This window comes from Poromitra crassiceps (genome assembly GCF_964638095.1).
Source record: "Poromitra crassiceps genome assembly, chromosome: 1".
Taxonomy (NCBI): domain Eukaryota; kingdom Metazoa; phylum Chordata; class Actinopteri; order Beryciformes; family Melamphaidae; genus Poromitra; species Poromitra crassiceps.
The window spans coordinates 79,935,786-79,960,792 of NC_139623.1; the positions used below are offsets into that span (position 1 = coordinate 79,935,786).

Here is a 25,007-nt window from a genome sequence, read left to right on the forward strand (position 1 = left end):
GATTCATTTTTGGAATTAGAATACATGAAAATGGTCATATTTAAAGATAATGGATATTCAATATAAAAATCAATATCTTTTTCTGCCTTCAAAAACCCATATTTTACATTTACCTCCAATTACATACATGTTTAAACTTTCACATTCGTCTATGCTTGGTCTGAAGGCGAAACATTCCTGCACTACAGGCAGACAAATCTGCCTTCAATTGCATCCAGCCCCCACCTCGCATGTGGCCTCTATGAGGGGGCCGGACTATCCGTCATCAGCTCTGTGCCTCTGGTAATCTCTCTGGGCGTCTTCGGTCAGCAAATACATAAATCAATTATGGTTTTAAGCTTTGTGCCATGATTTACCCAACTGATCCCTCCTGGATTACAGCCAGGCTTAAAACGTGTCGGCCGGCGGGCCCAGAGCCGCCTTGACATTCACTGAACTCTGTGCCACAAGACTCGCCAAGCAGAAAGGCAGATTCCACAAGAGAAAAGTGTGCCTTAGAAAGTTTCTTTTTCTCCCTCAAAATGGGGTAACAGATAGGCCACTTTGTGATAGCACCCGCTTAGCACCCCTACCCCATGTGACCTAAAAGTAATACACTGCAATGATGCATTTTTTTGCTTGTTTTTATAATAGGATTTTATTCACTGTGAAATAGTCTGCAATCAAACCCTTGCACAGGCAATTATTCTAGAATTTTTGGAGTCGAGGGGGGTGCAGTGGTAAGCGCTGTCGCCTCACAGCTCGAAGGTCCTGGGTTCGATTCCCACTTGGGACGCTGTGAACGCTGAAGGAATGCGTGCCCGTCCGCATGTCCTCGAGTGCCCACCGCCCGGGTGGGGTCGTCAAAAGGGCCTTTCTGTGTGAAGTTTGCATGTTCTCCCCGTGCCTCCCGGGGGTTTCCTTCATATAGGAACCCCTTCACCAAAACACGCAATATCCTGGTTGCTAATGTGGTTCCTCCTCTGGTCGTTAAGGGCGCCTGTTCAGAGGGAGGGGAACTGGTTGGAATAGCATGAACCTCCCACGTGCTATGTCCTACCAGTGAAGCTTCCCCTGTCAGGTGAAAAGAAGTGGCTGGCTAACTGCCCATGTCTCGGAGGAAGCATGGAGCCAGTTTCGGCTCTCCCCAGATCGGCAGAGGGTGGAGTAGCAACCAGGATAAATAAATTAAATTAGCACTAATGGGGGATAAAAATGGGATACAAAAATCAGAGGGGGGGGAATAAAAAATAAATTGAGTCGTATAAGGCACAAGATCAGGGTCTAGCTTGTTGACTAACCTGTGAAGGGGGCATGCCTCTTACTGTATCTATTAGTCTTTTTTTGTAGGACTAATTGTGTCAAGCATTTAATTTACAGTAGGCATGTAATAATAAGCCTACATGTGTTTTACAGTAGGCATGTAATAATAAACCTACATTTACAGTAGGCATGTAATAATAAGCCTACATGTGTTTTACAGTAGGCATGTAATAATAAGCCTCCATGTGTTTTACAGTAGGCATGTAATAATAAGCCTACATGTGTTTTGAAGAAAACTTCAAGAAGCAGATTCAGCGCATTTCAAACAATTAAAAAAGCAGCACAAAATCCACTCTATTTTTCCTCCTGTTCAAATCGTCCTGCTCTTCATTTCTCTCTCCCATGCCAATAACCTCATAAGTGTCAGCGAGCTAGCACACAGAGATCTCTGTTTTCCACCTTGGGAGCAACCTAAATAAGCCTACATAATAGAGAGTCCTGATCTGCTATACTATGAGTGCCTATCATTTTGAAGAGGACATGAAACATTTGATCATGTGACGAGTTCATTTGCATTTCACCTTAGACAAGACAGGTCACTGTGCTTTCAAGTCTAAAATGTACCTAGATTTGCTAGAAAGATCAACATTTCACCTTTTCGCCAACTAGTGTGCTGCTTGATGACATCAGTAGGTTGACTGTACAGTACAGTACAGTACAGTACAGTAGTGGAGTGTTGGTAGTAAGGATTTTGAATTGTAACAGGCTCACAGCATAATGCTGTTGTTTGTCTGACCTGGTTTGTGGTTGTTTTGATTCGTCAAAACGTTCAAAATGCCAGGTGTGACAGTGGAAAAGTATAGGCTACAGTGAGCTGTGTTTCTGCAAGGACAATGACAGCAATGAACAACAGGACAATGTTTGGTACACGCGGTGATTGGAGGACAATGTAAGCAGCCTACAAGCGGTTTTCTCCATGTAGAGCAGGAGAGCTGCAGCTGGCTGGCGTAGAGAAATAAGGCTTGCTTCTTGGTGTGATGAACGGGCAACTGTGACTCCGCTTAATTGGCTACTACGCCACGTCCTGGTCTGAACTAGGGGTCTTCACGGGTCTACTCGGATCCGAGGACCCGACCCGAGACCCGTACGGGGCCGGGTCCACATTTTATTATGGTCACGTGTGTCCGGGTCGGGATTAGGGATGAGAGATTTAGATCTAGAGATTTTACTTTTTTTTTTACACAGATTTTACTTTTTTTTTTAAACAGATTTTACTTATAGGTGCGCAATACCGTGATACCGTGAAACCGTGGTATTTTTGCCTAAGGTTATCATACTGTCAAAATCTCATACTGGCAAATCCCTATTTCATACTCACAGCTGGCAAGCATGTAATTAACACTAAGCTAGTATTCACTTGTTAAACAAACATGGCCGCTTCGTGCCCTGGATTAAAGGTCCACCTGGAGCTGCTCAGTCTGTCCACAGTTTCCTACCTGAGCGCTCCTTTGTGACAGGTGAAGGTGGAGGGGTGGTGTCCTACCTGAGCGCTCCTTTGTGACAGGTGAAGGTGGACAGGTGGTGTCCTACCTGAGCGCTCCTTTGTGACAGGTGAAGGTGGACGGGTGGTGTCCTACCTGAGCGCTCCTTTGTGACAGGTGAAGGTGGACGGGTGGTGTCCTACCTGAGCGCTCCTTTGTGACAGGTGAAGGTGGACGGGTGGTGTCCTACCTGAGCGCTCCTTTGTGACAGGTGAAGGTGGACGGGTGGTGTCATACCTGAGCGCTCCTTTGTGACAGGTGAAGGTGGACGGGTGGTGTCCTACCTGAGCGCTCCTTTGTGACAGGTGAAGGTGGACGGGGGGGTGTCCTACCTGAGCGCTCCTTTGTGACAGGTGAAGGTGGACGGGTGGTGTCCTACCTGAGCGCTCCTTTGTGACAGGTGAAGGTGGAGGGGTGGTGTCCTACCTGAGTGCTCCTTTGTGACAGGTGAAGGTGGAGGGGTGGTGTCCTACCTGAGCGCTCCTTTGTGACAGGTGAAGGTGGAGGGGTGGTGTCCTACCTGAGCGCTCCTTTGTGACAGGTGAAGGTGGACGGGTGGTGTCAGGTGAAGGTGGACGGGTGGTGTCCTACCCGAGCGCTCCTTTGTGACAGGTGAAGGTGGAGGGGTGGTGTCCTACCCGAGCGCTCCTTTGTGACAGGTGAAGGTGGAGGGGTGGTGTCCTACCCGAGCGCTCCTTTGCGACAGGTGAAGGTGGACGGGTGGTGTCCTACCTGAGCGCTCCTTTGTGACAGGTGAAGGTGGAGGGGTGGTGGAGGGGCCTACCTGTGCACTCCTTTGTGAGAGGTGAAGGTGGATGGGTGGTGTCCTACCTGAGCGCTCCTTTGTGACAGGTGAAGGTGGACGGGTGGTGTCCTACCTGAGGGCTCCTTTGTGACAGGTGAAGGTGGACGGGTGGTGTCCTACCCGAGCGCTCCTTTGTGACAAGTGAAGGTGGACGGGTGGTGTCCTACCTGAGGGCTCCTTTGTGAGAGGTGAAGGTGGATGGGTGGTGTCCTACCTGAGCGCTCCTTTGTGACAGGTGAAGGTGGACGGGTGGTGTCCTACCTGAGGGCTCCTTTGTGACAGGTGAAGGTGGACGGGTGGTGTCCTACCCGAGCGCTCCTTTGTGACAGGTGAAGGTGGACGGGTGGTGTCCTACCTGAGCGCTCCTTTGTGACAGGTGAAAATGGACAGGTGGTGTCCTACCTGAGCGCTCCTTTGTGACAGGTGAAGGTGGTGTCCTACCTGAGCGCTCCTTTGTGACAGGTGAAAATGGACAGGTGGTGTCCTACCTGAGCGCTCCTTTGTGACAGGTGAAGGTGGTGTCCTACCTGAGCGCTCCTTTGTGACAGGTGAAGGTGGATGGGTGGTGGAGGGGCCTACCTGAGCACTCCTTTGTGACAGGTGAAGGTGGAGGGGTGGTGGAGGGGCCTACCTGAGCGCTCCTTTGTGACAGGTGAAGGTGGAGGGGTGGTGGAGGGGTCTACCTGAGTGCTCCTTTGTGACAGGTGAAGGTGGAGGGGCCTACCTGAGCGCTCCTTTGTGACAGGGGAAGGTGGAGGGGTGGTGGAGGGGTCTACCTGAGCGCTCCTTTGTGACAGGTGAAGATGGAGGGGTGGTGGAGGGGCCTACCTGAGCGCTCCTTTGTGACAGGTGAAGGTGGAGGGCCTACCTGAGCACTCCTTTGTGACAGGTGAAGGTGGAGGGGTGGTGGAGGGGCCTACCTGCGCGCTCCTTTGTGACAGGTGAAGGTGGAGGGGTGGTGGAGGGGCCTACCTGAGCGCTCCTTTGTGACAGGTGAAGGTGGAGGGGCCTACCTGAGCACTCCTTTGTGACAGGTGAAGGTGGAGGGGTGGTGGAGGGGCCTACCTGCGCGCTCCTTTGCGACAGGTGAAGGTGGAGGGGTGGTGTCCTACCTGAGCGCTCCTTTGTGACAGGTGAAGGTGGAGGGGTGGTGGCCTACCCGAGGGCTCCTTTGCGACAGGTGAAGGTGGACGGGTGGTGTCCTACCCGAGCGCTCCTTTGTGACAGGTGAAGGTGGACGGGTGGTGTCCTACCCGAGCGCTCCTTTGTGACAGGTGAAGGTGGACGGGTGGTGTCCTACCTGAGCGCTCCTTTGTGACAGGTGAAGGTGGACGGGTGGTGTCCTACCTGAGCGCTCCTTTGTAACAGGTGAAGGTGGACGGGTGGTGTCCTACCTGAGCGCTCCTTTGTGACAGGTGAAGGTGGACGGGTGGTGTCCTACCCGAGCGCTCCTTTGTGACAGGTGAAGGTGGAGGGGTGGTGTCCTACCTGAGCACTCCTTTGTGACAGGTGAAGGTGGACGGGTGGTGTCCTACCTGAGCGCTCCTTTGTGACAGGTGAAGATGGACGGGTGGTGTCCTACCTGAGCGCTCCTTTGTGACAGGTGAAGGTGGAGGGGTGGTGTCCTACCTGAGCGCTCCTTTGTGACAGGTGAAGGTGGAGGGGTGGTGTCCTACCTGAGCACTCCTTTGTGACAGGTGAAGGTGGACGGGTGGTGTCCTACCCGATGGCTCCTTTGTGACAGGTGAAGGTGGACGGGTGGTGTCCTACCTGCGCGCTCCTTTGTGACAGGTGAAGGTGGAGGGGTGGTGTCCTACCCGAGCGCTCCTTTGTGACAGGTGAAGGTGGAGGGGTGGTGTCCTACCCGAGCGCTCCTTTGTGACAGGTGAAGGTGGAGGGGTGGTGTCCTACCTGCGCGCTCCTTTGCGACAGGTGAAGGTGGAGGGGCCTACCTGAGCGCTCCTTTGTGACAGGTGAAGGTGGAGGGGCCTACCTGAGCACTCCTTTGTGACAGGTGAAGGTGGAGGGGTGGTGGAGGGGCCTACCTGCGCGCTCCTTTGCGACAGGTGAAGGTGCAGGGGTGGTGTCCTACCTGAGCGCTCCTTTGTGACAGGTGAAGGTGGAGGGGTGGTGGCCTACCCGAGGGCTCCTTTGCGACAGGTGAAGGTGGACGGGTGGTGTCCTACCCGAGCGCTCCTTTGTGACAGGTGAAGGTGGACGGGTGGTGTCCTACCTGAGCGCTCCTTTGTGACAGGTGAAGGTGGACGGGTGGTGTCCTACCTGAGCGCTCCTTTGTGACAGGTGAAGGTGGACGGTTGGTGTCCTACCCGAGCGCTCCTTTGTGACAGGTGAAGGTGGAGGGGTGGTGTCCTACCTGACCACTCCTTTGTGACAGGTGAAGGTGGACGGGTGGTGTCCTACCCGAGGGCTCCTTTGTGACAGGTGAAGGTGGACGGGTGGTGTCCTACCCGAGGGCTCCTTTGTGACAGGTGAAGGTGGACGGGTGGTGTCCTACCTGCGCGCTCCTTTGTGACAGGTGAAGGTGGAGGGGTGGTGTCCTACCCGAGCGCTCCTTTGTGACAGGTGAAGGTGGAGGGGTGGTGTCCTACCCGAGCGCTCCTTTGTGACAGGTGAAGGTGGAGGGGTGGTGTCCTACCTGCGCGCTCCTTTGCGACAGGTGAAGGTGGAGGGGCCTACCTGAGCGCTCCTTTGTGACAGGTGAAGGTGGAGGGGCCTACCTGAGCACTCCTTTGTGACAGGTGAAGGTGGAGGGGTGGTGGAGGGGCCTACCTGCGCGCTCCTTTGCGACAGGTGAAGGTGGAGGGGTGGTGTCCTACCTGAGCGCTCCTTTGTGACAGGTGAAGGTGGAGGGGTGGTGGCCTACCCGAGGGCTCCTTTGCGACAGGTGAAGGTGGACGGGTGGTGTCCTACCCGAGCGCTCCTTTGTGACAGGTGAAGGTGGACGGGTGGTGTCCTACCTGAGCGCTCCTTTGTGACAGGTGAAGGTGGACGGGTGGTGTCCTACCTGAGCGCTCCTTTGTGACAGGTGAAGGTGGACGGGTGGTGTCCTACCTGAGCGCTCCTTTGTGACAGGTGAAGGTGGACGGGTGGTGTTCTACCTGAGCGCTCCTTTGTGACAGGTGAAGGTGGACGGGTGGTGTCCTACCTGAGCGCTCCTTTGTGACAGGTGAAGGTGGACGGTTGGTGTCCTACCCGAGCGCTCCTTTGTGACAGGTGAAGGTGGAGGGGTGGTGTCCTACCTGAGCACTCCTTTGTGACAGGTGAAGGTGGACGGGTGGTGTCCTACCCGAGGGCTCCTTTGTGACAGGTGAAGGTGGACGGGTGGTGTCCTACCTGAGCGCTCCTTTGTGACAGGTGAAGGTGGAGGGGTGGTGTCCTACCTGAGCACTCCTTTGTGACAGGTGAAGGTGGACGGGTGGTGTCCTACCCGAGGGCTCCTTTGTGACAGGTGAAGGTGGACGGGTGGTGTCCTACCTGAGCACTCCTTTGTGACAGGTGAAGGTGGACGGGTGGTGTCCTACCCGAGTGCTCCTTTGTGACAGGTGAAGGTGGAGGGGTGGTGTCCTACCCGAGCGCTCCTTTGTGACAGGTGAAGGTGGAGGGGTGGTGTCCTACCCGAGCGCTCCTTTGTGACAGGTGAAGGTGGAGGGGTGGTGGTGGTGGGGCTATTTTTATGAGCAGCTTCTTATAGTGTGCTGGTATCACTCCATTGGGGCCCCTTGCCAATCTCTGGCAAACCATTCAAGTGGCAACAAAGAGGCTAATTAGAAGTTCTCTCTCCAGAAGCCTGCGGAGGCCTCTGATTTGATACTTCCCAGGGAGGCTAGGGGGGCCTCTCTGAGGTGGTGGCGGTAGCTTTTACACACACACACACACACACACACACACACACACACACACACACACACACACACACACACACAGAGGACATTTGTGAGCACACTTGGTTTGGCCCTTTGGCTCTAGCACATTGTGTCATTGTGGTGGTGGTCCCCGTGGCCTGCAGGGCGGCAGCATCAGAGAGGGGGAACGGACACATCTTCTTTCATGTGACGGGGACCCGGAGAGGGGATGCTAATGGGATATGGATGGGATTAGAACCCACGGCGTTCAGGTCCAGGAGAGCAGAGGCACAGCTCTATGAACTAGAACTAAACAGGAGAGCAGAGGCACAGCTCTATGAACTAGAACTAAAACCCACTCGGCTCTAAGGCCACATCATTCTAATTCAATTGACTTGTGTTTCAGTGTGTGTGTGTGTGTGTGTGTGTGTGTGTGTGTGTGTGTGTGTGTGTGTGTGTGTGTGTGTGTGTGTGTGTGTGTGAGTGTGTGTGTGTGTGTGTGTGTGTGTGTACGTGCGTGTGTGTTTTTATGAGAAAGTTGACATTGATGCATGCGCCTCAACACTGTAAAGTCCGCAAGTAAAGTAGTAAAGGTAAAAAAAAAACGAAGCGCTATCAGAGCACACCAATAGAGACTTCACTAGAGCTGCAACAATTATTTGATTAAAGCTGTGTTCACACCGAGATATTTATTTTTCGCTCTGTCGCTTGATTCAACCCTTTGGAATCGCTCTGTCGCTCTGTTTAAATCGCTCATCAACAGGCACACGAATTGACGGACATGCAGGGGCTATAACGTTACGCAATGTCATGATATTTGTCCACTACGAGCCACCGTCGTCGTTTACAAGCTAAGCCTATCAGCGTGCTCCTAACGCGAGCTCTATACCGGTAGTACAGACTTCACTTCATGTCAGCTGTCAGCCTGTCAATCAGCTGTCAATGCAGTTTGTTGCCACACAATAAACCAGCGGTTTGTTCCAAGCCAGTGTGATCCCTGACTCGCTCTCACACGGCAGCCAATCAGCGTTGAACAGCGAGCGACTGATGTCAGCGTATTTTCGCTCGAGTTGGGATATTTCATCTGGGGCGACGAGCGTATTTTCTCCCTATCGCTATGTCTCTGTCGCTCGGACGCCCAGCGTTTTTTCTCCCGGGTGAATATACGCTCAATCGCTCGTTTGCATTGACTTTGTATGTAAACTCGATGCCAGCGAAAAACTTTAATAGGTCGGTGTGAACGCAGCGTTTGTAAATGTTTAAGAAAAGAAATACTAATTATCTCAAATTAATGTGGAGTTCATTTGCCGGCAGAAACTCCGTCGGATGATGAGGAGACAACATGGAGGGATGTTAAACATTGTTCTTGCATAAGATATGAAGCTGGGTGAAAAGAGGCAAAGTGTTCCTTTACATGTGAATATTTTCTGCTTTCTTTTAGTGAACGGATTCTCTTTGGGTTGTGGACTGTTGGTCATGGACAAAAGAAGTCATTTGAGGATGTCACATTTTTCACCAGTTTGTGACATTTTATAGACCAAACTTCTTATCGATTAGCCGAGAAAATAATTGACAGATGAATCGATAATGACAATAATCGTTAGTTGCAGCCCTAGAATTTAAATTGCACCCGACCAGTGTTAAGAACACCAGTGTTAAAACCTCTCCCCCTGCCAGCAGTCCAAGCAGCTCCTGGAGCAGAGATACATATCAGGCAGTTAGGAGCTGATAACACATTTGCATGTCACTTGATAACTGGCTGTAATTAGTACCCAACTTACTCACACACACACACACACACACACACACACACACACAAACGCAGACAAGGCCAATTTGCAGTACAGTATGTTCTCCTTATCCCTGCGTGCTGACCACAGAGCCCCATAGGGACAAAAGATAGGGGCCTCCGTGTGTTCATTTGGTAGCGGGCCCCTGCCAGACCACATCAGTATAGGCCACGTCTGCCTGCCCGCCCGTGCTCAGCGCGCAGAGGCAGCTGTTCTCGCCGAGTCAAGCTGCTACCTGCTATTACACAATCCCTCCCTCCCTCCCTCCCTCCGCTCTCATCTCAATCAGCCCTGCCCATCAGATCACCTCCCTCCACTGCACTGCCATAGCCCCTGTCTGGATATCACATCCCCACCCCACCCCCTCTCCATGTTTCCCTGCGTCCCCTTACTAAAACACAGACATCTCTAGTCCCTTACTAAAACACAGACATCTCTAGTCCCTTTTCCAAAAACACTTTCTCCACACCATGATGTGCTGCATGCAGAGGGGCCACAAGACACCACACAACTCGGGATCACCAGGATTTCGGCACATCGCCATTTGAAAGAAAATGTTACATAGATTAAAAAATATCGCATGTTTTACATAACCTAAGTTAAAGTAAGTTTTCTTATTTTGCCCAATGAATGTGTACATTTTGAAAAGCGTTGTATTTGCATCTGCCAGTGGGTCATCACGATAAGGCATAATGTTCATTCCACTACAGGAGAGACTTAAGGTTCCCTAAAACGATGTGGGTAATTTGGTGCGTGTGCATATATTGGTGGCAATCAGCCAAAAGAGTTGGGAAATATCGGCATATTGGATATCAGAAAGAAAATCTAATTGTGTGCATCCCTACAACATTGCAAGACCGCCTGACAAAGAAATACCTGAAAATGGTATTGGTGTGTGTGTGTGTGTGCGCGCGTGCGTGCGTGTGTGTGCGCGTGTGCGTGCATGCATGTGTAGTCTGTTCCACATGATGTAGCCCCCTGTGTTAAGTCTTTAATCGATACATCTCCCTATCCTGACAGTGAGGACAGAGCCCAGATCTGAGATCAGAGCGATGGCCGTGTAAATCTTTACGGTTCAACCAGGCCCTTTTAGAGGCTGTCTATAATTGGGCCTCGGCCAGCAGCTGCCTGGGCTGTGACTATCACCACGAGCCCGCTCAAACTGGCAGCTCCTCAGGGGCATAAACAAACACGGCACGTCCAATAAAGGCAAAAAAAATAAAAATAAAAGGCACCTGTGTGTGCGTGTGGGGGTGGGGGACTTGAATAAGCCGTCTGTCGTTGTCGGTTGAGCTATTTCTTGGGGAGCGTCAGTGAGGCATTTTGCGCTATTGGATTATTACAGCAACATGTACTGTACCTGTGAGTGTGAGCTGGGAAGACTTAGCTCACTGACTGATTTCAAATGGAGGGTAATCCAGTGCCTTGTAAATGGATGCTCTATTACCGGGGAGCCCTTTTCAATATGTCAGAGCACACGTGATACATCCTGTGCTAAGACCAAGCAAACACCAGGGCAACCTCCGGGTCTGAGAAATGAAGCCAATGTGGAAGTGCTTTAAACCCGCATTACTTCAAATGGCCTATAGGCGGTGACTCCACTGGCCCAAAAAAGAAGTCAGATTGTATGGACGTCAATGGGAAAATGACCCTACTTCTCACTTGATTTATGACCTCAGTAAACACATTCCTAATGAGTTTATTCTAGGGAGAGAGATTCCTTGGGAATAGAGTTGGGAAGGAGTGGATGCATAAATCCAGGAGGCGGTGATGCAACATAAAACACCACAGAAGAAGAAGAGTTGAATCAATACCGTTAGATAATGTCACCGCTGATGATGATGATGATGTCACCAAGGATGTCAACATAACAGTGATGATCCCACAGCCACAGTGATGATGTCGACAGTGATGATGTCATCATTGATGAGGTCACTGATGTCACTGATGATGTCACACATTACATACCGGTATGTCACTGTTTGAAGGTTATAATGATGTCATCATAGATGATGTCACAACCGACATATCACTTGAAGGTTATAATGATGTCACTGATGATGTCACACTGGAATGTGATGTCACTGTCGAAGGCTATAAGAATCAGATTGTAAGATCAGTTCCAGCAACAGTCTCTATCTACTCTTGCCTGCAAGTTTGCATGTTACCAGTTCCGGTTTACCAGGTATCAAGTGTGTCAAGCCTGTCAGGTGCCTGCACGTGCATCCACTAGTCTTCTACGTTCCACCTAACAAATACAGCATGATGTTCATGTTGTAAATTATGGTCCCCTTTTAGAGTAAAATAGACAATAAAGCAGACTATGTTTTGGGGCGTGATTGAAAGGTCACCTCTCCAGTGATTGTGCAGCTTGATACCAGGTATCAAGTAGCCTGGATGGAAAAACCTCGTTCCGAGTCTTCCGGCTATGGGCGGAAGACTCGGAACCAAAGTGCTGTACTCCAGGAAAATATTCCGCTCAATTCTTGCGTTCCGTTCAGACGTAATGTTATGGATCCGGCAAGTTTCTTCAAGTACTTCTTTGAATACTTAGTTTGGTATGTCCATGCTTCTTATTTTTTCTCTAACTCGTAGTGACTGGCGAAGTTAGGCTGCCTACTGCTGCATTTCTATGGGGGAACGAAAACACTGCGGACCACCAGAAGACGGGCGGGTCTTCTATCTTCCTGCCTGTAGTAACGTGTACCAGGCTCTCTCTCCTCTGAGCGTAGTGCGTAGCGCACAAGATTGCTAGTATATAGATTCTTTGGACAACAATACAATATTTGCTGATATCACAAAGTCGGTCACAATACAAAATCGATTCAATTCAGGGGTCTGCGATCAATATGGGACGATCATATGCTCATTTAACACCATCAGCACAATAGCTACAAAACGTAATACCTCTCAAATGGTGATTAAGACTTTTTAATACTTTTACGGGCCTTAATTTTCCCTCAATTGATTTATCAACTTTTAATACTTTTCAAGACGCTGTGGATACCCTGGGTCAGAACACAGCAATAGGGTTGTGCTATAATTCAATATTGTCGTTCAATAAGATTAACCTTAATTTGTTTAGTTGGAATAATTTTGCATATATGAACCATATCGTGATATAGTCTATTGACAAAGACTTTTTCTTATGAATACCGTGATATTGATTTCAACCAGCCCTTCACAGCAAACCATCAACCAAGCAGCTGGAAGTGAGAACGTGCGGTTAGCGGGCGGTTAATGGTTGACGCCGGACAAAGTGGACACCTCTCACCTTATAGGGGAATAACGTCTACTGTATGTCTTCCACTGGCCTCGCTGTGTGTGTGCACACAGCGTTATCACCTGCAGCAAACGCTATGGGCCCGCTCAATCGGAGCTCAATCTGCTCTGGGTTTACCGAGCAGGAGTGCCAGGGGTTATCTGTCCCACTCTGATATGCACAGATAAGGGCCCTGGCTTGGGCCCGCTGTTTAAACAGCAGGGGCCCGGGGTGTTACAGCGCCCGCCGGCCCCCCAACACCACAATAGAGAGGAAACGGAGGAGCAAGTCCTCGGCTGCTGCTGCTGCCGAGGGAAGCATGTGAGTAATGGATGTGTGTGTCTGTGTGTGCGCACACGGGCTTGTGTGTGTGTGCGTGTGTGTGTGTCTGTGAGTGTGTGTTTGTGTGTCTCTGTGAGAGTGTGTGCGCGCGTGCGTGTGTGTGTGTGTGTGTGTGTGTGTGTGCGTCTGACTGTATGTGTAGGTCGATGCGGGGGTGGCATTTCCAAGTACACACTGCGACCAAAAATAAAAATAACATGGGCAAAAAAAAAGAAGGGGGGCAGGCAATCATTGACTGGTCTCATTCATGGATCGAGACCCCCCCCCCCCCCCCTCTCCTCCTGGCCGCGATATGAAAACACAAGGTTAAAGCGTGGATGGTTATCAGTAATGTTTAACGGCTATATGCTGGAAAAGCCTTCATCAAAACAGGCTCCTTTTTCACTTATGTGATGTACATTACAGCAGAGGGTCAGTCATTTGCATAAGAATGGACGATTAAGTGAAAGAGATAAACCCAAGGCTAGTTCCCTTGAATTGGATGTTGTGTTTGGAATACCAAGCAGCGGAGCCTCTTTTTTTTTTTTTTTTTTTTGCTTTTTTCCCCCCGCCGCCGCCTGGAGTTAGCCCATCCCCCCCATTCACGCCGGCTCTTCCCGCGTTGATTATTTTCTTAGCGCAGGGGTTACTAAAATATTGCTGTAATCCCGTCTCCCCGAAGCCCGCGACAACACTCACCCCGGGCCTGGTGTGTGGGGAGACGAGAAGGGGGAGAAAAGTTGCTGTGGCGAGACGGAGCTCCCTTACATTCAAGTCAACTGAAGTACAGCTGCAACTATTAATCCATTCGTTGTCAACTATTACATTAGTCACTATTTTGAAAATTGATTAATGGGTTTGAGTAATAAAAAAAAAAGGTCAAAACTCTCTGCTTCTTAGATGTGAATATTTTCTGGTTTTCTTTACTACTTTATGACAGTAAACTGATTCTCTTTGGGTTGTGGACCGTTGGTCAGGATAAAACAAGACATTTGAGGATGTCATCTTGCGCTTTGGGGAAAAAGTGATCACACACACTTGGGCCCGACCAATACTGGATATTTGAGGCCGATGCTGATATTGGGGAGTAAAGAAATTCTGATATATAGCCTATATATATCGGCCGATATTCTAGATATACAGTATGCATTAGGGGTGTCACGATACACTCAGTTCACGATACGATACGTATCACGATACTGGGTTCACGATAACGATACGATACGATACGATTTTAACAATATTTTTTTAAACTTGAATAATGACAATATATGACTGGAAAAGTAGTATTTTATTTGAAATGCACAAATACAAAACATGCTGTTGTGGGAAATTGTTATTACAATAACAACTAGAAAAAACATGAGATTGGAGATAAGGCTTATCTTGAAATAGAATGAGTTACACCGTCACTTAGATTTACTTTGAACTAAAAGGTTTCTCAGCAGTATAAATTCTCATTATGCATCTTCAGTTTTTCTTCAAACTCAAACAACAAGACTTTTCTTAGTCTATTTTTTATGCATCTTCAGTTTTTCCTGTCAAGTAAACAGTTTTGCCAGAAACTCAATTGAATGGTTTCTCTCCTGTATAACTTCTCATGTGTCTCTTCAGAGACTTGTTCAACTGAACTACTTTCCACACATTGAACTTCAACAAACAAAGACGTTTCTTTGTCTACTTTTTTTTTTTTTTCTAATTTTTTTTTTTCTAATTTTTTTTTTTTTCACGATATGAGATTTCATCTCAACGATACATATCGTGACGTTTTACTATCGCGAAATTTCGTGGGACGATATATTGTGACACCCCTAGTATGCATCATAGGTGCATAAATAAACTTTTTTTTGCAATGATCCCTTAAATATGAAACACCAAGATATGTGATGGAGGCAGGATATTTTACAGTTTAACAATCAACATTGTCCAAAATGATATCAGTGCACTGAAACAGTAAACTTTACTGGGAATTAAAAAATTATGAACTATGTAAAATAAAAATGCAAATAGAACACACACACACTGTATATATACATACTGTATACATATACACATAAACATATCTAAACACATGTGATAGGTAGGCCAAAATCACGATAATATCGGCCGCCCGATACACGCGCACACACACAACTTGTGGAGCCGATATACAATTCATTCAGGCGTTTTTTTCCGTCCTTTTTTTAGTTTTATGATATAACCCAGGGCACAGAGGAATGAAAGGGAGCAGGGACTAAATTTATACAGGAAGTGAGTACTTTCTGGTGCATTCACTTTAACACACACACACACACACACACACACGACCTGTGCCACATCTGGAAACAATTCCACTCATGTTTGACTTGACCCGCTCGCACCAAGTGAACTCTGTCGGCTGTTTTTTCTGCGTTTGCTGCCAGGCGGCGGTGACCCTGACACGGCGGCTGCTCGCTAAATGATGTGTAATTAGTCAGCAGAAACACTACTCAAATAAAACATCTCTAATCACATCAAAAGGGACGCGCGGCTTGACGGCAGAAAAAAGGTGCGCACTTGATATTGCTCTCAAACGGACAACCCGCATTTGAACATGCCGGCATCGGTCAATAAAGGCTTTAAACTGGAATATCTGCATCGGCCTGAAGCAAACATTTCTGCCAATATGACAGGCCGATAAAATGACGCTTTAATTATGCACAAATGCTCTATGAAATAGGTCAAATTTGCCGTGGTTGTGGTGGCTATTTTTGGCATGATGGACAATGGCATCGACCATCGTCAATGGGCCGACCTCCATCGACCTCTGAGCCTTCTACATCGGACCATCGCGATTAATTATCGGTTCTGTTCAAATTAAGATTTTGCAGATTTAATAATAAAAAAGGCTAACTCCACTCAGCTGCGACGCACGGGGGACGCCCGGGCAGTGTTAAACAAGCGCACCCTATCCCCAGTTCAGAGAAGCAGTAGAGCGGAGAGGAGGGGGAGGGAAGGATAAGCAGAAGACGATTGTGTTGTTGTGAAAATGTTAAGACAAAGAAGAAACTTCATGCTCTTTCCTCTTTTCAACCCAATGTGAGTAATGTTACAAGTCTTCAACTGTGAATTCAATTTGCCTGTTTCTATAAAGTCGCTCCATTACATAGGCTACCTGCTGCTGTGTTTCTCTCTCAAAACTGAGCCCACACCAATCTAACGTTAGCTGCCAGTAATTCTGTCCGTTTTCTGCCAGAAGGTTATATTCAACACACAAGATCTGTAACCTTAACGTTATTTGTTTTGCACCTTTCAAAATAGCCTACTGTTTAAGTCACCTGGCTCTGTGCTGTCGAAATCCATACTTGAGTAAAAGTATAGATACTTTACCAGAAAATGACTTGGGTAAAGGTCAAAAGTCACCCATTAAAATATGACTTGAGTAAAAGTCTTAAAGTAGCTAATATTTTCTGTATTGAAGTATCAAAAGTATTGTTTTATATTAAATGTACTTAAAAGTATTGAAAGTAAAAGTACAAGTAAATCCTGTTTATAAGAAAGCAAGCGGTCCGGATTTTCAGAATTCTTAGCTTTATTGAGAGTTTGCTTACATATTTACCTGTGCCTGCTTTAGGCTATCATGGCGATGAGATATCTCCATCAAGGGGAAATATATAATAATAATCATCATCATCATCGTCGTCGTCATCGTCATCATCATCATTATCACCATCCATCATGGACATCTCCTTCATATAGCTATATGCCTGGATATTGTCACGGCCAAATAAACAGTTAATCAATGCAATCACTCTATAGAAATTGAAACTGACGCTACCTTTCTGAAACACATGACATTATTTGGGCTGTGACAAAATAGCGACAGTTACACCAGACTAGCAACGGAAATACCACGATTTACTTTCAGAATAAAATGCTTCTCACCTTTGGAGAAATAAATACATAATTTCAACGAATGAAATGGAAAATTGAAATACTTGTTTTGATGTTAACATTACATATGGCATTAAAACAGTTTAATTCCATATGTAAAGCATTACTCAAGATTAATATTAAGTATAAGGATTTTATTTTGAAGTCCTTAAGCGGAATAACTATACTTTTACGTTCTGGCTGCGTGGATGCTTGACCAATTTGAAGCTTACCTCAAGAGACGCTCGTTTTCTTGTTTTCTGGTGGCATATTCCCTCATTTTGGTTCCATTGGACACCAATGTAAAGACAATTTAAAGTAATTAACCGTTGGATTTCAGCCTGTGGGAACTTGTAACATGGATGAAAAGACTTGGGAAGCGCTGACGGTAAGCGATTGGCAAACGCAACTTGCAACACAGAAGCACTGATTCGCCACAACACCAGCTGTTTGTTTATTTTATACTAACGAGTAACGAAGATGCTTTTGGGAAATGTATCGGAGTAAAAGTATAGATTTTATTATGAAAATGTAGTGGATAAAAGGGAAAGTTGAAAGAAAAATAAATACTCAAGTAAAGTACATACGTAAGTACATGAAGTATTTGTACTCCGTTACTTTACACCACTGTAGTAGCCTAAGCCCACTGGTCTCTCATGATATGTAGTGTGAACGTGCATTGCAGCAGCGCCGGTGGAGCCAAATGGCATTAGCGACTTAATAAATCATTAATTAATAACCATACACCCCCCCCCATCAACGACGATGCCATCGTCCATTGCGATGGTTCACTGAGGAACCATCGCGATGGTTATTTTGTTGACATCACATAATCCTAGTGGCTATTGAGAGTATTCTTTACATCACCACACAGCCATCTTGGTAGGAAAATAACAGGTGATTGTAATCAATTACCAGGTGATTACAATCAAATGACACAAACAGACAATGAGCTGTGATGTGAGTATTGTAAAGTGGTGGATGGATCAGTGGTGGATGAGCTGAGTTCCCTCCCCCTCCCTCCCCTGATATGTGAAGCGCTTTGAGTGTCTAGAAAGGCGCTATATAAATGACATCATGGGAATACTACGAATAGTCAGTATTGTCTCAAGGACAGCAGCATCCAAGCGACCAAGCCTGTTTAAGTAGGATGAATCTTACAGGTTACTTTGAAAGAAAATGTTACATAAATAAAAACATGCCATGTTTTACATAACTTAAGTTGAAATAGTTCTTACTTTGCCCAGTGAATGTGTACATTTTGAAAAGCATTGTATTTATGTCTGCATCTGCCAGTGGGCCATCACAATAAGAGTAGGCATAATAATAATGTGTTAATTCCACTACAGGAGATACTTGATGTTCTCTGAAATTAGGTGGGAGGGAAATGTGTGCATATATCGGTATCGGCAATCGGTCAAAAGAGTTGGAAAATATCGGCATATCGGATATTGGCAAAAACGATCGAATAGTGTGCATCTTTAGTGTAAGGACACGGGCGTCTGTGAACATCAAACATGGCAGGGGTAGTTCTGTGCGGATGGCAAGGCAGACAGGCGGGTGATGCAATGTTTGATTCCTACACTTCAGATGTGTGGAGGCTGGCGGGACAGTGCCTACCATATTAAACAGTGTCGTCTCAGACTATCTCCTCCTCTAAATTAACCCATTAGTATTCCACGGGGCGATGCGCCCACATCACTGCATGAAACCGTTTGGAAATCTCCTTTGATACCAGATTTGCCGGCTTGAGCGAATTGATGAAATTCCTCTTGAAACACAGGCAACCATTTCACACGCCAGACTTTTCTAAAGACTGAGGCTACCATAGTCTGTGCTTTAACACCTTAGGACTTGATTATTGTATTTTATACAGAGGCTATATTCTATTTTCATGTGTACCTCTTTAAGACTAATAGTTCTTTTTTTTTATATATATATAGCTAGTGAAATGGCGTTCCCCCCATGCACCACCCCGTGGGCGCCCCCCGCCCCCCCCCCCCCCACACACACACACACACACACTGCATTCAGTCAGGACCCAATAAGTGCACTCCCCAAGTTTGAAGTCGATCTGACGGTTCTTGAGATACGCGAAGGACAGGCATACAGAAGTCGATCGGACGGACAGTCCTCGAGATACGTGAAAGCTGAGATCTTATTGGTTGAATTGCACAGAGTTTACCACTGCAATTTCTCGGGTTCCCTTCCCAGCAACGCACCCGCCAAGTTTGAAGTTGATCAGACAAATGGTTCTCAAGATAAACCGCTTTTTGTGTTGCCAGTAGGTGGCACTATGACTATGCATGAGTCAAAATTGCATGAAATGCGGCACCGCACTCCAGCAAGCACACTCCGCAAGTTTGAAGTCAATCGAACGAATGTTTCTCGAGATAAACCGCCTTTTGTGTTGCCAGTAGGTGGCGCTATATCAAATTGCAAGAAATTCAGCACTGCACTACGTTGAGTTCCGAGCAGCACACTCCCCAAGTTTGAAGTCAATCGGATGAACGGTTCTCAAGATAAACAGCTTTTTGTGTTGGCAGTAGGTAGTGCAGTACCAAATTGCACAAAATGCGGCACTGCTCTATGTCGCCTTCCCTGCAGCGCACTCCCCAAGTTTGAAGGTGGCGCTATGCCAAATTGCATGGAATTCAGCTCCCTGCACTCCGTTGGGTCCCCCTAAGTGTACTCCCCGAGTTTGAAGTCGATCGGACAAACTGTTCTCAAGACAAACCACTTTTTGTGTTGCCAGTAGGTGGCGCTGTGTTAAATTGCATGAAATTCAGCACTGCACTGTGTTGAGTTCCCATCAGCGCACTCCCCAAATTTGAAGTCGATCCGACAAACGGTTCTTGAGATAAACCGCATTTTTTGTTGCCAGTAGATGGCGCTATGCCCAATTGCACGAACATAGGGCACTGCATTGCACAATAGGCACACTTCCAAAGTTTGAAGTCGATCCGACCAACGGTTCTCGATGGCATGCAGCAGATGATGCTCATAAGCAGTGGTGGAAATGGCCAGGTTTTACTCTGGGAATCCTACTTACACAGGATGGGGGTTCCCGGAAGTGGCATGGCCCTAGAGGATATTATTTCTGAATGCGTGACTCATTATAGCCTACCATTATAGCCACGTAAAGATCTCTTAGAAATCTCACTTAACGAAGATCACTGAGCTCTACTGATTATTTCCCCTTGATTTTATTCATGACAGATTTGATGACACATGACTATTAATGCTGCTTATTCAGCTTACAAATACTGTACATGTTCTCCTACTATGCTCTGCTCCTTTCATGCTGCCCTCTCTCCGCTGCATTGCAAGACATTTTTTAATTGGAACAACGTTAAAGTAAACACATCGTTTACTTTAACCCTTAACCCCCCCACCTCCCCATTCTCACCAATCACTCTCAATGACCCTATGTTTACTTTTCTCACCTCCTGTCACAGAGCGACCCGCCCAGACACTTGAAGGAGCGCAGAACTGAACACAAATGTTCAAATATTTAACATTTCGCATCCGAATCACATGAAAACAGGGCACTGCACTCCGTCAGGTCCCCCTGAGCGCACTCCCCAAGTTTGAAGTCGATCCGACCAACGGTTCTCGAGATACGCGAAGGACAGAGAGAGAGAGACAGAGAGCGAGAGACAGACAGACAATGCCGGCATTATAGTATAGTTAACAGTTAGTGAAGGACAAGCCCGTAGATAGATAGATAGATAGATAACAGATCTTAAAACGGCTAGAGATTAACTTCCACAGTTACTGTTTTGAAAGACAGTGTCAGTCAATGTGCGAACTCCCTTAATATTCAGCAAATGATAAGCACTTATTGCGAAGGCCAGAAAGCTGTATACTTCGAGAAGTCATAGAAAACGCCACATAATGACTCACTTCACATTGATTCAGTCCTAATAACCGTACAGTACGATCTGTTTTCCATTACATGCCAGACTAAAGAACACTGCTCCGTAAGTGTTCAATATGAGGCGGCACACAAGGACACTTCTCTTTGGCAACAACAAGGCATTGTGTCAGTTTCTGGATTTTCTAAAAGACAACACGGAGACCGATTCAACGACTAACTGATCAGTTTGAATGAAATCAGTCCGACTCTCAGCCACACACACACCAATGTATCGGTGTGTGTATGAGTGCATTGGGTGGCCCGGGTTCAAATCCTCAAGTGAACTTTAACCGCTGTGCATTCCTATTGATTTAAGCAAACATTACAGGCGGAGAAGGTGGCCTTCAAGGCAAGCAAAAAAAAGGAAAAAATAAGAAGAGAGAAAACACTGACTGTGCAAAATCCCTGAAGCAGTGATGTAAGTACATTCCAAGAGGCGGCTGTATGTCAGTTGGACCAAGAGCATTCTGACAGACGCAGAGATAGGCCAAGATATCATGTGTGCTGTGTAGGGGTTGTCTCGATACTAGAATTTCTAACTTCACACCAATATACCCAGGAAAATGTCGACACTCAATACCAACTAAGACATCAAAGTAAACGAACACGGATGGACGGACGGATGCACGCTTCTCCATAATCTAGGCCCGATAAAACGCATTACAAACTTTGATCTTACACAGCAGATTACCCATGCTCTAGTCATCAGCCTATCAGAGCACTTTTCGCTTTTTGAAGCAACAGATACCCACCAATGATAGAAGGGACACATCTGTAGTACGTTTGGTTTTTCATTCAGAGAAATCACCGCTGGTATCGGTACTGTTGCAAATGAGTATTGTATCCGTTTCAAATTTGTAGCATCGATACTATCTTGTTGCAATTTGTTTGTATCGATATGTCGACCACAGGAAAGAAGAGACATTACAGGGTCTACAAGTTGGTTTGGGCGTTATGAGTGGAGCTTCTGGTCATTATGATTTCTTCTTGTAAAATGATCTAAATGACATTTGGACTGTCCCACCCGCCAGCCCCAACCTTACCCCGTCCTACGGCCCAGCACTACCCCATTGTCTCAGGACCCAGGTCCAGCACTCATTTCCTGGCTGACCGTCGACTCCAATTATAAAGCTAATAAGGGCCCCCCATGTGCCATTACGAGCCGCTGTGTGGGGGGGGGGGGGGGGGTGCGCGTGCATGCATGCATGTGTGTGTGAGTGAGTATGCTACCTGCCGCCCATGTCTGGTGGGTGACTAATGGTGTTAGACAGTGTATGGACAGGGCTGCTCTGCCAGCCTGGAAGCCGTCAGAGAGCTGGATCTCGAGGCCTCGCCAGCAAAGACTAGCAGGTTGGTCTCTGTGTAAGGATGTCATGTGTTTTATACATTACTACTAGGTTGTCTATACTAGAATTTCTAACTTCGATACAGATACCCAGGAAAATATCAATACTAGATACCCTTTTCGATACCACAGGGGGAAATATCAATGGCAGCACATCGAGAGGCATAAAAACAAACAAAGACAGAAGGACGGACAGACGTACGTTTCTCCATAATTAAAAACTTTGCGCTTCCACAACAGATTAGCACTGCTCTAGTCATCAGCATATCAGAGAACACTGAGCTTGTTGAAGCAACAGATACCCACCAATATGGAGGGAAAAATTTGTAGTATGTTGGATTTTTCATTGAGATATTAATTATGGTATTGATACGGTTGCTTATGCATTACAGATCTGCTATAGGGGATTATTTGGGGGAGTTATATGAATGAATGAATGAATGAATGAATGAATGACATACAACAGCCGGCAAACAAACATAACAACAACTAACTGTGCCAATATTCCATAAACAAAGCCTTGAAAAGATTATTATTTTTATAAAATTCTTTAAGGTTATGTAAGTAACAACAGGCAATACACACCGAGGAACGCACTATAAGGGTATTCCTGTGCACCATTGTACTTACAAGGTTGTTGAAAATATTCAAATTGTAAAATTGTAATATTCAAATCTGATTACATAGTAGGAAAACGACATATTATATTCCTGTCGAACAAAAACCAGCTAGCCAAGTGCACTAGATCTCCCGATGTAACACAACATCCACTCTTACATCTGTGACGTTCGTTAACCAACACTTCCACTCTCACAAACATCAACTGCGCATCATGGGATCCGTTTTCAAAGCGTTTTTGCATAAATGCGTAAGAAGAACTACTGTGATTCATGAAAAAAGAAAGGATGGAAAGAACTCCGAACATCAAGGCCCGCCCAATTATCAAATCAGCCACTGGGAAAAAAAAACAAACGTGGCTCGTCTTACCTGTGCTGCTCCACCGCTTCGTTATCGGGCAGTTCCGCCCCGCAGACGTTGCAGCGCTCGTGCTGGTTCCTGCCGTCCGGTTTCATGCCCGCCGCCAGCTCCCCCAGCTTGCTAAAGAACTCTCTCTGGATGAAGCTCTGGGGCAGCAGCCCACCGTAGGCGCTGAAGTCCATGGACATGGCCAGGGCCGGGGACATGGGCAGAGAGGAGGCCATGGACGCCGGGATGGACATGACGGTGTCCACCTTGTGGTTGGGCGGCAGTGAGTAGAGCGAGGCCAGGTGCTTCTCCGTCATGCCGGCCATGGCTTCCAGCCCCATGTGACTGAGGTCGGCCTGGGGGTCGCACATGCCCTCGTCCCCGCGCACGTAGTGCAGCTCGCGGGCGCTGGTGATCACGCTGCTCCGGGTCGGCGTCCCGGGCCCGTCGCGGTTGCGGTCCTCGCCGTTGCTGGAGGCGTTGCTGGACTCCATGTTCTGAGGGCTGCCGTGGCCGTTTCCGCCCGCCATGTCCACTTGCATCAACTCCGTCTTGATCTCCGTCATCAGGCGGTGGGAGTTTCCGTGGGCTAAGAGGTGAAAACGGAATGAGAATGTCACGTCACGATTATAGTGGCCACAATCAGCAGCACGGTTATCAGTATTAGCGCGGGTATTGTTGTCAAAATGTGCTCAAGATGTTCAAAAAGTACAGATACTCACTGAAATAATTTCACCAAGTTTTATATTCATAGTATTCCCATGATGTCACCTGCATTTCCTACCAGCTCATTGTCTGCTTCGTCATAATCACCGGTTAATTACAATCACCTGTTATTGCCCTACCAAAATGGCTGTGTGATGATGTAACAGAATACTATGAATTGAAAACTTGAGACCAAAAAATTTGGTTGATGATGGACAGTATTTACCGTGTTTTTCAAAGCATAATGGAACATGGTTTTGATAACTAAAATGTGAAACGGTAATACTAACCATCAGGAATTTGATCACGTTTATCATTATCATTTCATGCCTACCATGGGCTAGTTGCTCGCTGGCAAAGCTCTGCTGGAGCAGAGACTGGCCGATGCTCATCAAACTGTCCACGGCGGCTTTGGTAGGACTCAGGGTGGAGAAGCCAAAAGAGGTGGAGACTGAGGGACTCTGGTCCACCATGCCGGCCAAGGCGGAGGCTTGCTGGCTGCTCAGATAGGGATTCTCCATGGAATGCTTCTTGGAGTTCTTGCCTCCGATGCGCCCCTTGCGCTCGTCCTCCTCCTCCGTGCTCCCATCGTTGACGCCGGCCTCCGCGTCGTTCTCGTCCGACGACTGGATGGTCTCCAGGATCTTCAGGCATTGCTCCTCCAAGTACTCGATCTCCAGGATCTCCGCCGCGTACAGCAGGTCGTCCAAGTCCTCCACCTTGGCCTGGAGCGTGGCAGTGTAGGCGTACTCCAAAATCTGCTGGAAGGTCTTTGGCGAGAGGAAGTCCAGGGTGTAATGCTGGCTGCTGCGGTGGAAGAGGATCTCAAACATTTTGCTGGTGCAGGCCAGCACGGTCCGGTGGGCGTGGAACTCCTGGCTGTCCACCAGGATGACCACGTCGCACAGAGTCCCCGCCAGGCGCATCTGGTTGGCCTTGTGCAGGAGCGCGGTGGGGTGGCTGGGGTTCTGGAGCTGGATCATACCCATTTTAGTTAAATCCATAATGTCGAGGTGATCCGCGAGGCCGATTCATGAGGCTCGCCGTCCCTGTTCAGCAGTGTAGTTAGCTATCTTTGTAAACGAGATGGAAGCTACCTGGAAGAAACAGAGACACACACCAAAATCAACACGGGTACATTCTGACAGCAGGGGAAATGCTCTGTACATCTATTAGTCTTCACTTTCTGTAAATCTATTACTCTTTACTTTCTGTAAATGTATTAGTCTTTACTTTCTGTAAATCTGTTAGTTCTTTACTTTCTGTAAATCTTTTAACCTGTAACTCTATTACTGTTTACTTTCTGTAAATCTATTACTCTTTACTTTCTGTAAATCTGTTAGTTCTTTACTTTCTG

The 25,007-nt window shown here is 47.4% G+C and overlaps 1 protein-coding gene across 1 annotated transcript in view; it reads right to left on the reverse strand.

The window, feature by feature from the left end:
- zbtb16a (zinc finger and BTB domain containing 16a) overlaps positions 1-24,654 on the reverse strand; it is a gene marked incomplete at both ends in the record, with an annotated part of 268,681 nt that extends 244,027 nt beyond the window's left edge. Inside the window, 2 exons of the mRNA XM_083641592.1 lie at positions 22,967-23,534; positions 23,985-24,654. Coding sequence (XP_083497718.1) covers positions 22,967-23,534; positions 23,985-24,654 — 1,238 coding nt within the window. The remainder of the gene's footprint in view (positions 1-22,966; positions 23,535-23,984) is intronic.
- Positions 24,655-25,007: the final 353 nt, after the last annotated feature.